Source organism: Narcine bancroftii, chromosome 14 (genome assembly GCF_036971445.1).
Source record: "Narcine bancroftii isolate sNarBan1 chromosome 14, sNarBan1.hap1, whole genome shotgun sequence".
NCBI lineage: Eukaryota > Metazoa > Chordata > Chondrichthyes > Torpediniformes > Narcinidae > Narcine > Narcine bancroftii.
In genome coordinates, this window is record NC_091482.1 from 33,124,778 (window position 1) to 33,138,615 (window position 13,838).

The window sequence follows — 13,838 nt, forward strand, 5'->3', positions numbered from 1 at the left end:
CCCTTCCCACTGTTCAGGGACTCGGTCTCTCCAATGTGAAGAGTGATGCCTTGTACTTCCAACCTCGGGCACTGCCTAAAGCTTCACAGTGTGGACCTCTCAGCACTGGAGAAACCAAACACAGGTCGGCCGATGGCTCTGTGGAGCATCTTCACTCAGTCCTCAGGAGTGATCTTTGCACTGAGTTGGCTGCCACTCCAACTCTGTCCTGTCTGTTTGTGGTCTACTCTACTGTTACAAGAGGGCCGACACAAGCTTGAGGGAGAATGCTTCAGCCTCCGTTTGAACACATACAATTCAATACATAACCTTAGATAATTTGCACTTTCACTCTGTGTGAGAAATGGCCATTCTTGCCTCCCACCATCTCCATGAATAGAATGAGGCGCTGGGTATGGCCCCATAGGCAAGGCCATACAACATTACACAGAGTACAGTAGTTCTGGGGGAACTCAGCAGCATCCATGGAAAGGGTGAGGCAGTCAATGTTTTGGGCCTCAGCCCTTCAGGTAAAGGAAGTACGTTTGTGCACAAACCCCAATATCTGCAGACATTTTGTTTACCGCTAATAACACCAAGTTCACAACGTTAGCAGCACATGACACAGACAAAGAAGCGCAGACTGCCCAAATATTTAAACCTATCAAAAATTTCCCTTTGTTCCACCCTTCACCCTCCCACCTTCTCTGTGCCCTGAACTAAGCTCTTTCCCAATTGTGATGAAGAGCCCCAGACCTGAAATATTTCTTATTTCTCTTTTCACAGATGCTGTCTGACGTGCTGAGTGCTTCCAACATTTTCTGTCTTTACAAAATCCTTGTTTTGAAGGTCATTGCCCCACCTACTCTACAACCGGCTTTCACATTAGTCATTATTAGAACCATAGAACACCATAGGACAGAAAACAGGCCATTCAACTCTTTCAGTTCTGCCGAAATATCATTCTGCTAGTCCCATTGACCTGTATCCATTCCATAATCCTCCAGACCGCTCCCATCCATGTATCTAATTTATTCTTAAAATTTAAGAGTGACCCCACATTTACCACATCAGGTGGCAGCTCATTCCACACTCCCACCAGTCTCTGAGTGAAGATGTGCCCCCTAAACCTTTCCCCTTTCACCCTAAAGCCACATCTTTACTCTATCTCTACCCCTAATAATTTTGTAAACCTCTCTCAAATCCCTTCTATGGTCCAAGGAATAAAGTCCCAGCCTGTTTAATCTTTCCCTGCAACTCAACTCCTGAAGATCCAGCAACATCCTAGTAAATCTTCTCTGTACTCTTTCAATCTTACTGATATCCTTCCTGTCATTTGGCGACCAGACTGCACGTATTAACTCGATATAGCAGAGACTAAACAGACTTTGGCAAGGCATCAGGACAAAACATAAATAACTCAATCTATTCACTTGTTCAGGAAAGGATAAACTTGTAGCTTTACGCACGAGAATAGAAAATTTTCCAAAGCAATTTTACATGACTGGACTATAATGGTTGTTGACAGTCAGCGAGCAATGACTGCTAACTGCGGTCATTGACTGCTACCTGGTTTTGCAAGTGTTTTAATTCCAAGGTTTTAGCTCCACATCGATTACGGGGTTGATATTTTCCACATGAAACAGATTCCCAATCTTAACACCTAACAATGAGGTGGCTCTGCTTTCAGCACATATGAGAATAGAGCAGTCATGGTGTTGCAGGATATCCAATCCAATTAGTGCTGTGGGGGAAGAAAGAGTTTAATTAAGAAGACATAACATAGGGGAGCTGGAGCAAGCTCCAGAACCTTCTACCATTTTTCAAGCTGTTCTTGTATCCTGTCCAAACCACTGATCCCTGGGTTCCAAAATAATGTTCAACTCCTTCACCGCCCTCCAAGGTAGAGAATCCAAAGGGTGGTGATGCAATGAGGAAAAGAATTCCTGCTGATCCCAGTTCTGAACATTCACCATCCCCACCTCCATCTTGAAGCCATATCCCCTAGTTCTGGTCTCTGCATCCGTTCGGTGAAGTCCTTTCAAAATCTCCTGTATTTAATGAAATGTAAAAGTTGATGTGATTTAGAAAATGTGCGGAATTTTAGAGCTGAAGAAGAAACGAGGAGAATATGAACAGGACTAAAATCAACCATGTTAATTGAAATAGACGTTGAAAACATTTTCTTTACCTGCTGCAGTTAGAGAAAAAGATCTTTAGCTAAATCTTAAATGCAAACAATAGAAGGCTGTCTATCATCGTCATCCTGCTAGTCTTGATAAAGGGTTATGACCTAAAACATGGACTGGCCACTTCTACCTGTGGAGGCTGTCTGATCTGCTGAGTTCCTCCAGCAATCCTAGGACTGTATTGAATAGATGGTTGGGAAGAGGTATGGGGAAGCAGACAGATGAGGAGAAACGCAGGTATAACGAATCCCAAAGGAATTTAACTGCAAGCTTCATTATCAAGCTTGACTGTTTCCCACATGGCAGTCAGTGACACCCCCCCCCCCCCACCCGATAGGGTCGCCAGCAGCTGAGATAGATGGCAGGTTGGTCAAATTCACCAGGTGAGGAACACAAGGCAGAAGTCAGAATCAAGTGGCAATGTGGGCCAGAGCAAGGATTCAGGAGGAAATGGGCCAAAGGCTGAGATTCATGGGTTTGAGGTAGTTAGCAGGGTGAATGCAGGTGCTATGTACCAGACTGCAATGATAAAAATTAGCCTAGACGATGTTATATTTAAAATAATACTTTTAATTATCAATTACCAATGATATAATACCTCATCCAATTTATTTACATTTAGATAACTAAATTTATTGACACTTTTCTAACAAACCCCAAACATGCATCAGTGTGTGCAGAATACCCCATGCCAATACAGTTCAAGGCCCAATTCTTGGAAGGCAGTTCAAAGTTCCATTTTGGAAATTCAGTGAGGACACGTGGGCTTGAAAATGATGCGAGACACAGGCTTTAGTTGGTTGAGACACACAGGTCTTAGATAAAATGAGTAATTCATGAAATGGGTGGCAGAGACCAGAGGTGATGGAGTGTTGATGAACTCATGAAACCCTTGTTGCGGGGCTTCCACAAAGTGTTCTTTGTAGACAAATGCCAACTAATATTTCCCTCTTCTTTGGTATAGGGGACACGAACCAAGTGATGCTCACGAACCTTCCAGAACCCTTTCCGTGGGTCAACCGAAATAAAGAGACTCCCACTTTGGTCACCACCCAAGTGAAGTATTTCTTCTTCATTTTTCGTGGATCAGTCGAACAAAAGTGATCTTCACTCTTTGGTCATGAAGTGGTCTTCTCATTCCTCTATCACTAACAGGAGGAAATCTGACAGTTTTAAACTATAACCACACAATGAAGCCAAGTGGGTTTCATTCCCACAAGTTGGACAAAGAGCTCTTAACTCTTACTGGCTTCTTAAAATGGCCTCCTGGGCAAACAATGCACTGTCTTGTCAATAAGCAGGTCACATGATCTCTGCTTCAGGGCTTCTCCAGGGCCTCTTTCATTTATTCTGCAAATGTATCACCTTTAGGAACACACTATATTTGAATCCTGCTGCCAGCTTCACAATCACTTCCCAACACCTGCAAGGTTTGTTAAATCTGTTCTCTTAAAGGGACAGTCCCACACAAATAAAATGAACTGAGAACATCATACAAGACAGATCAGACTTGCACATGCGAGTTAATGATAATCAGTTTCTTCTCATATATGTTGTCGTACACATTGGGTACAATGTACATAGGCCCTGAATTTCTTATGACTTGGTATGACAAAACCAACAATATTAAACATTTGATTAAGAAATAATGTAACAATAAATACAAAAGAGAGAAATAATATTCATGTTTCCAAAGTTCAAGAAAAAAGTAACTGCAATAATGCAGACTGCCCTCTTATCAAGTTCACCATCATCTGATTGCACAAGTACAGCCGGACAAAAGTGTTCTCCAGTCCTCGGAGCAAAACCAAGTTGGTACAGTTGCTGCAGAGAAATGGATGTTTCTGCATCCGTCTGCTTTCCTGTGCACTCTCAGGACCAAAGCAGGCTGTGATGCAACCACTCAGTATGCACTCCACAGTGCACCTGTTGAAGTTGGAGAGAGAATTCAATGACCTGCCGAACCTCTTCAGACTTCCTAGAAATTATTGTACGTTCTTGTGCCTTCTTCACGGTTGCGAGCAATGTGAAAAAAATACATCTTGTAATCTGTTGCCCCCAACTGTTGTCGGGATCCTACGCCTCGGGAAGCCTGACCCAATATTAAATCTAATTTTCCCGAAAGAGGGACCAACTCTCCAAGATGTGATTCAAGTCACATCCTATCACCTAGGGCCACGAATATGGCAGGTTGTCTTTTAGATTTAAGTCTTCCCTGCCTCCTCCCATCCATGGCTGGAAATTATTTCCCATTGTGGGCTTCCTGAAGATGTTTCACTCTATTCTTGGCCCATTTGAAGCAGAGCTCCTTCAGAATCTGACATTCTGGGTCCTGATAATCTTGGTCTCCTTGCATTGAGAGCTCGGTGTTTCCATCAGATACATACTTTCTTGGGACAGACTTTAAGCAGGGGCACGGACTGCCTTAAAGCAGAGCTGAGATCCAGTTATCCTTGACACTATTTCATCACAGGCCGATTGGCATGTGGAACCATAGAATACTACAGAACAGAAACAGGCCTTTCGGCCCATCCAATCTGCTGCTCGTACCACTCTCTCGCCGCTCTCTGCACAAAGTTCCCACTAATAGATAGATACAACTTGATTGTCATTGTACCAAGGAAAACACAGAACCCATTAAACACAATTAACATCTAATTAGAAATTTTTTAAAAAGTGCTGTATACAAAGAACCATGCAAATAAAAACAAGCGTATTCAGCAAGAAAACATGTACAGGGAACGCTGCTGTCAAAGAGCAGCAGCGTTCATTAAAGGTTCAGCACCTTCTCTGTTCTGACACAAGACTCGCCCCACTAGCATTAGCAGTAGCAAGAAAATGTATTGCGATTACTTGGAAAAATGATATAGATTTGTATTTACATAGATGGCAGATACAGAATCGAGATCTTGTATATCATTGGAAAAAAATAACAATTTGAGATCATTATCTTTTTGTAAATCAGCAAGTTTGGAGTCCTTATTTGAATTATATGAGTTTAAAATGTTGAATACTTCACCCTTGTGGTGGAAGCACCTCTGTCCACTAATTGTCTGTTATTGTAGTTTACATCTTTTTTTCTAGGGGGATAGACAATTGGTAGTTTAGGAGTGGAATTAGGTAAGAGGCAAGGTTATATTGATAAAGGGTGGGATATTGGATTTTTTTGTGGGTTATATACTATGTACATTTACTAACTTGTATTTATTGTTTTTAACTATGTATTATAATTTAAAAATTTTAATTCCACCATGTTCAGGAACAGCTACTACCCGTCCATCAGACTCAACGAGAAACTCAATCAGGGACTCATTGAACCACTCCTTCTTGTGCACTTCATTGATTTTCTTTTGTTCTCTTGGTATTGCAGTTTGTTTACATTTGCTATCTGTTTGCAGTTCTTTTATTTGTTTACATGTTTACATTTTGCACTACCAATTAGTGGTAATTCTGCCGTGCCCGCAGGATTGTACGTGATGTCATGCACTCGGACAATAAATCTGAAATCTGCTACCTGAAACAAGTCACTTTGCACATCTGACATAGGCCTTCCGAAATGTACACTCTGCTATGATCTCTGTTGGGAGAAGAGTTTAGCAGGAAGACAGAAAACATTTCAAGGATGTGATCGAAGCCTCTGGACAATTGGATCATCTCCAATGACTCTAAATTACATCCCATGGCCACTCAAAGTGGAAAAGGAGCATTCAGGGTAGAGAAGATCAGGTCTGTAATGGGTTCACAGGAAAACACACTGCCTCTCAAACTATCCACCCTTCTGCCCATCTGGTATTTCCTGCCCCATCTGTGGAAGATTCTGTGATTCCCAATGGGGCCTCATCAGCCTCTGGTGAATCAGATCATCCTCGATACCAAAAATGATGATGAATGTTTGCATAAAACAAGCTAGAGTTGCTCACGAAGGGAGCTCTGATAGCAGCTCCAACCCTTGCCTCTACCACCATAAACTATACTGACAAGCGGAACACCAATTGTGAGATGTTCACCATTAATCACCCCTTTCAATGTTACTGGATCATTAGGTCAAATTCAGGAACTTCCCCTCCAACAGCATTACCTTCTCAAGGACAAATGCCATTTTCTCCAAATCCTGAAAATCTCATCATGTAAGATATGGTCATGTTTATAATGATCCAAGACTGACTGGGTTACAGAATGACAATGAATGAGGATGTATATTTTCAAAACCTAACAAATTATAATATCTATTCTGAGTGCATACCCTGGACCAGAAAGTACCTGGTAAGCAGGCACCAACAAATGGCTCCATTAAAACTGCATTAAAGAAGGTAGCTCCATTATAATTACTACATACTGGCATTGACAAATTTCAGGTTCCTGAAGATTCTTTGGTGGATGGTATCGCTTTCTTGAATTTCTTCTGTGAGGTCACTTAACCTTGGGAGTATCAGACTAACAATACTTTTCCAAAAAAATTCCTCAGGAATTTGCAGAGGTTTGCTCATGACATTGAAAACTATGCCAAACTTCTTCAGATATGTAGTGGAAAGGTGTTGATCGACTGCATCACGGATTGGTATGGAGTGTAAAGCCCTGCAAAAGGTAGTGGACACAGCCCAGTGCATCACAAGCAAAACTTCCCCACCGTCAAAAAAATCTACTTGAAACACTGCCGCCAGAGAGTAGCAGCAATCATCAAGGATCCACAGCACCCACGACATTTTCTGTTCTCACTGCTGCCATCAGGAAAGAGGTCTAGGTGTCACAAGACTCGCACCACCAGATTCCTCAACGACAAACTCAATCAGGGTCTCATTTAAAGACTCCTACTTTGCACATATTTATTGCTGAATATTTTTTTCTGAACTGCAGAGTTTGTTTTCATTTCTCTCTTTTGTATATGTTTCTTGAGTAACGTGATTTACACTGCGATAAGTGGAAATTCTGCCTGGCCCACAGAAAAATGAATCTCAGTGTTGTATGTGATGTCTTGTATGTACTCTGACAGTAAATTTGAACTTTAGTCCATAAAAATTGCAATACTTGTCTTTCACAGTACATGCTACATTTCCATTACATCACATCATAAAAGCTGTAACCATGTCTTTCTCCCACTGGAACCTTTGTGGTTGTCATATAAACCTTCTATATATCCTTCAGCACATGATCCTACACCTTGGAACATCCCAGTATTGCAAACGATTCAGATGTTTTTTTTTAAGCAGGAAGCACAACTATTGGTGTTCCAAAATGTAATTGAAATTTCTCTTCTAAAGATATTTTTGGGAATTTAGTGTCCAATGCTAAACTTGTCAGAAAGACTGAAAGCTGGAGAAAATTGTGGGAGAGCTTCCCAACCAGATCCATTACTAAAGTTATAAATTAACTTTTAAATTATAAGACGTATCCAGTGTGACAGATCATCCACTAAAGGCTTTTGAAAGTGTAAACATCAGGAATGAAAAACAACTTTTAGACTGCAAATAAACAGACTTTTGTCCCTTTGAAGCATTTGTGTGGTATTAACAGTTAAATATCATTTGTTCCAGCACTGGACAGTGCATGGTCTTATAACAGGATAAAGATGGTACAATCAACAGGAACAGAATCATTTTATTTTTGGTTGAAATATGAAGAGTTCAGGGTAGATAAGGGGAGGGCAACCTTTTACCATGTGTTGGCTGGTTGGTGTGTCCGTGGTGGAACAGCAGGGCACACTGGTTCTACCATAAATGAAAGAAATACTGAAACACAGACATTATGTAATTTAAGTTTTCGATTGTCTCTGCTTGAAGTATATTGTGTACAATGTATGAACATAACTGATGATAATTTATCAAAAATCAATCCACAGAAAAGATTCAAGTAACGAGATCAACCATATTCCTTCCAAAAAACTACAATGGTGTATTTCAGGTCAGGGTAGGTATCTTCAAATCTGGAAAAGCACTAAAAAAATCACGTTAGTCATTAAAATGACACAATTTTTAAAAAAAAGTCAAAAAGGAGAAAAATGAGTCACAATGAAAACAAAATAACTAACCCAAAACAGAGAGCAGCTCAATCAGTGGGAAACTTTGTTCTTTGACAGCATTTCGATATTGGGTGATATAGTTGTTGATGCCAATAGCAAGATATCATTTAAATGGCCATTAGTCATATTTGTTCTCAAGTGGTTCTTTACGTACTTCATTTTTGAGAACAGTTGCTCGCACACATATGTACTGCCAAATAGTGATGCCATCTTTTTTGCGTGCTCCACCAAGTTTTTATAATTCCCATATGGAAGAAGATATTTTTTGTAGAAGTCAATCAAAGACACATCATCTGCATTAAATTTGGATTTCAACTGATCGCTGCACTGCATCTCAATAAGTTCTATCTGAAAAATTTCTGGCACAGTTTCCACATTCACACTGAATGGTGTTGCAAACAGTTTGAAGTCACTTCCATGCAAACAAAAATCAGCAAAACGAGACGAAAACTCATTTTTCAAGTCATGGAGAACAGTCACAAAAGTATCTAGATCAGTTGGTTTGCATCTTTGGAGATTGGGAAAATGAGCAAAATTCGATTTTTTAAACTGGCTTTCCCACAATCGAAGTTTCGCTTCAAAGGCAACGACATGCGCATACATCTCGTGGACCAGCTGATTTTTTCCTTGAAGTTGCAAGTTCAGGTTGTTCAGATGAGATGTAACATCCACCAGAAATGCCAAGCCTGAAAGCCAATCGGGATCACGAAAATGGGAGGCATCCTCATGGTTGTTTTCAAGGAATGTGGCTACTTCTTCATGCAGGGCAAATACTTTTTCCAGCATTGTTCCACGGCTAAGCCAGCAAACATTGCAGAAGTAAGCAAGGTCACCATATTCAGCATGCGCTTCTAATAAAAGTTGCTGGAATTGGTGATGATTCAAACCATGTGACAGAATCAGATGAACTGCCTTCACTACAATGTCCATCGCACTCTTCAATATGGGAGACTTTGCGCACAGAGCCTCTTGATGGATGATGCAATGATTTGTGTTTACATTGTGTGAAATTCCAAGGTCATTCATGTGTCTTTGGAGCAAAGCAATGGTGCCTTCTCTCTTTAAAGCCATTGCTGGTGCTCCGTCAGTTGTTATACCCACTAGCTTTGACAGATCTAGCTTCATGTCTGCCATCATTTTCTTCAATACTTCAAAAATGTCTGTTCCTGTGACGGTGTCCTTTAAAGGGATTAACTTAACAAATTCCTCAACAATATCAAAACTTGACCTTATTCCTCGAACAAAGACTGCAAGTTGAGCAGAGTCTTTTAAATCTGTGCTTTCAACAAGTGCAATGGAAAAAAACTGGAAATTTTCGCAGTTGACCTTTAAGCTACTTTTGATATCAGCTGACATTTCTTCAATTCGCCGTGTGACTGTTCTTTGAGAGAGGTTAACAGCTGAGAATAACGATTTATTCTCAGGGCAAACAATGTCCACAACTGCCATCAAGCATTCCTTCACAAAATCTCCATCTGTAAAAGGCTTCATCTTTTCTGCTATCAGCTTTGATACTGCATAACTTGCATGTATATTTCTTTTCATTTCAACATTCTTCTTTGTGAAAAATGAACTTTGTTTTTCCAGGCTTTCTTTCAGTCTCCAAACTTCATCTACCCTAGCTTGTCCACTCAATTCCTTGAATTTTGCATGTTTTGTTTCATAGTGACGCTTGATGTTGAACTCCTTGTTCACAGCAACACTTTCATTGCAAATGAGGCAAACAGGTTTTCCAAAATGCTGCAGAAAGAAGTAATTTTCGGTCCAAGTTTCTTGGAAACGTCGGCACTCAGCATCTATCTTCCTGCATTTTGTTGCCATACTGGGGTGGAAAAAAAAATCATCAACAATCTAATCATAATTAATGAAATGGCTAAGAAAGATGCCTTTCATAATTTTTGATTAAAGATTTTAAAAATTAAACAAAGACAGAAAACCAAATAAAACTAAATAAACTTGATTCTGAATAATCTGTCATAGTGAAACTTTAAAACATTGAATTGCATTGCAAAAACCTCATGATGTATAAATAAAATATATAAATAAAAATAACATTTAAAACTCAATGTAAATGAGAGGATGTGACTAGTTTCACACAGATGACGTCTCTTCACAGGCATATCGAGTGTAACTGGTAACTGAATAAAAAAATTGATATAAACTGAGGAAACAGAAATTAAAAAAACTGAAAACTCACCGTGGCTCAACATCCAATATGACTGGCATGAACCTTTCCAAAAAAATGAGGAGAAAAAAGATTCTGATGAAGAATAAGTATTATGCAACAATTCAAGTCTCAAAGTTAACTGTTGGGGGGGGGGAGCCATGACTTGGGTATTTGCTGTTTACTTATTTTTCTTTTATATAGGTTACGATATTGTTGGTTCTGTTCAGTTCCATATCAATTTTTTGACATTTAACAATTTTTTTTTCCATTTTGCAATTTCTTTTTTTTTGCACTACTTGTATTGGTGGGCTAGGTACACATGGTACTTTTGCATTGGGTTGTGGTTCAGATAAATTTGGATCGTGGGCCATAGGTTGCCCACCCTTGCTATAATAGGTGAAGGAACAACCTGATTTGCAGTGATAATGAAAAATGATCAGGTTTCTAATTTCTTGTGTGGTGCTTTCGATTCAAGGCCTGTTCCATCAAGCCATAACATTTATTGCCCTTCCCCACATACATGACACAAATTATTTTGCACAGAAAGCAGAAAGGTACTATTATAGGATATGTTAGAATAGTTATGGGTAAAATATGTGTTTAAAAGAGACAGATTGTGGGGGTTCAGTTTAGGTTACACTTCACAAACAGAATAACACCACAAAAGATCTCGTTTAAAATGCAAGAGCTTGGCTGAACTGAGACATTGTGTCACCAGTGACTTTGCAGAGACAATGGAGCTGCTTGGGAGAGGACTTAAAAAGGAAGTGCAAGTGGAACATAATGTTGATTACGTCCATGCTCAAATACTGATGTTCTTTTGAAAATTGGGTTTGGAGCCTGGGGAGAGGTCATTTGGTTTTTACAAGCAGAGAAAGGAACAAACAAATGGGTGATTGTTCTTTTGGAGAAAGAGAGAGAGAGAGAGAAGTCAATTCTACAGCAGCAGTTGAGGCTCCAAAATGGCAAGCTGGCAGGCTTGTTGAAAACCCCATTTTGAAGATGGATTGTGAGTTCTGAGTTCAGCCTGTTCAAAGCCCTTGTGGTCCTTACAAGAGGAAATGGCTGGCTAGAGTGTTTCTACTGAAATAAGGGAAACAAGAGGAATACTGTGGTGACCTGGAAGAGGTTATCTTTTGGAAAACTCATGATGGGGAAAACTTCTTTGGCAAGATACTGAAGTGACTGATTGGAGAAAATCAGTTTGTGTGTGCCCACTGAGCAACAAATTTCTCTCTAAAGCCAACAAGAACTTTCCTAAGCAGTAACCATTTAACTTTAAGCACCAGAGCCTGATGGAAATTATAAATGTTGAACAGTATGAGAATTGCCTCATATCGGTGAATGTGTTGAATTGAAAAGTGAATGATTGGACAGTGAAACAGAGAACTTTCCTGAATATATTGTGACAGTGTATATATATATATATATATATATATATGTTTTTGGGAGATAAATTGGGAAAGGTTTCTTCGAGTACATTACATACAAACACTTTAAAACAGATCTTATTTGAAATACTGGAGCTTTGCCCATGCTAGACATATTGGCTCCAAAGCTTTTGCAAGAGCTTTTGAGAGACTTCACTAATGGATTGTTGTTTTCAAAAGGCAACAGATGAAAGATCTTGTTGCAGCTGCAGATTGTCTGGAAGAGAACTTGCTGTTCTAAGAGGGTCATGTGGTTTTGCAAGCAGAGAGAGTCAAACAGGTTTTCTCTCAGAGAGAGAGACACTTCTATAGTGCTACAGCCAGCAATAGCAGTTGGGAGTGGAAAAGTCTTTGTGGTTCATGAAAAAGAGGACTGGCTGTCTAATGTTTCAATTGGAAAAAGAGAAACAAAAAGGAATTCAGTGGTGACCTGAAAGAAAGAGGTCATCATCTGGAGAACCCTGAAGGGGCAAGTTTCATCAGCAAGACACTGGAGTGGCTGATTAAAAAGGAATCAGTTGTGGTGTCTTGGAACAACAAATCTCTCTCTGTAAACTGACAAGAACCATTTAGCTTTCAAGCACCAAAGCCTGGTGAACTTTATAAATGTTAAATTCTGTGCACAGAATTGCCTGCAACCAGTGAACTTGGAGGAATGAGAAGTGAGATTGGACTGTGATCCAAAGAACTTTTTTGAACTTAACACACACATTACACACACTTAGAATTAGAAGGGGGATAAGTTAGGTTAGTTAAGTTAGTGTGATTCTGTTTTCATGTTTAAAGATAATCAAAAGCATCTTTTGTTTAAGTAACTATTTGTCTTGGTGAATATCTTACTGCTGCTGGGTTTTGGGATCCTCTGGGCTCGTAACAATATACACATTACATACACGTGCGCTTACAATTAGAAGGGGGTTAAGTTAATAGTAATAAGTTAAAGATTGATCCTGTTATTATCTTTAAAGAAAATTAAAAGCAACTTTTGTTTAAGTAACCATTGCCTTGGTGAATTTCTATTGCAGCTGGGTTTTGGAATCCTCTGGGATCACAACAGTACACATATTAAAGAATAAAACTAAACTGGTCTGAGGTCAGCCCAATACTTTACATTTAAGGGTAATCTAGAAAAATAAATGAAAGGTTGATGGTTACCCAAAATAAACTTGAGATTGGAGGAGCATAACCTCAATATGTCACTATCGCACCAAACAAAATCTGCTTGGAGTTCATGAAATTATAGAAGACCTTTTCCAACAAGCATGCAGCAGCTTTAACCTACTACCATCAAGAAGGTGATACAGAAGCATCAAAATCAGGACTGCCAGCCAGGGGAATAGCTTCTTCCTGCCAGTTCTGAGATTGATGAACCATATTCTGTCACCGTGCAAATCATTCCAAATATTTATATACTGCAAAAATCCATGTTATCCAGAATTAAAGAAACCAGCAAAAAGATTTAAAAATATGCAAGTTTAAACTACCCTGGTAGTTAGTTTGTCAATCACACAATCTCAAGCAATTGGCAAATTAATTTATTTGGCATCTACCAATCCCCCATAGGTGCTGGATACTGGGGTGGGTGGGGGTTTACCGTACAATAATTTTGATTATTTATGTGATCATGGTGTACAGTGTGCTTTTGTGTGTGCACCATGGTCTGGAGAGACACTTTTGTCAGCTCGGACTGGGGCCGAGGCCGCCGCCGTCGTCTCCCCCTCGCTTTTGCCCGGATTGGGGCCACTGCCTCCTTCTTTCTGCCCGGACAGGGGCCTCCGCCTGCTTCACTCTGCCAAGGCCGGGGCCGCCGCCTCCCCCTTGCTTTTTACATTTTACACCCCAGTTACACAGCAGTAAGAAAGGGTGTGACTTGGTCAACCCCGTCAGAATCCAACCGGGTCCCTGACTTACCTCAGAGGTAGTTAGAGAACCCAATTAAACTTACCTAGGCCATGTCCACAAGTGATTTGCGACCAGGTATGGTCCGACCTAGGAGGGGAGGCAGGCCCCTCCAGCCCGGGTAAGAAACCTGCATAGGAGGCCACTCCGATATAAAA

At 40.1% G+C, this 13,838-nt stretch overlaps 1 protein-coding gene across 6 annotated transcripts in view; it reads right to left on the reverse strand.

Moving 5' to 3' along the window:
- Positions 1 to 2,013: 2,013 nt before the first annotated feature.
- The window catches only part of LOC138749510 (general transcription factor II-I repeat domain-containing protein 2-like), a 182,216-nt gene continuing 170,391 nt past the window's right edge, over positions 2,014 to 13,838 (reverse strand). For 3 of the 6 annotated variants that reach the window (XM_069910939.1, XM_069910935.1, XM_069910940.1), the window contains 2 exons: positions 10,382 to 10,414; positions 7,744 to 10,006 (listed from right to left, as the gene is read on the reverse strand). In XM_069910939.1, coding sequence (XP_069767040.1) covers positions 8,215 to 10,006; positions 10,382 to 10,414 — 1,825 coding nt within the window. In that variant the 3' untranslated portion in view covers positions 7,744 to 8,214. Of the gene's footprint in view, positions 2,031 to 7,743; positions 10,007 to 10,381; positions 10,415 to 13,838 lie in introns of those variants that run through there. The other 3 variants (XM_069910937.1, XM_069910936.1, XM_069910938.1) reach the window with 3 other exon arrangements.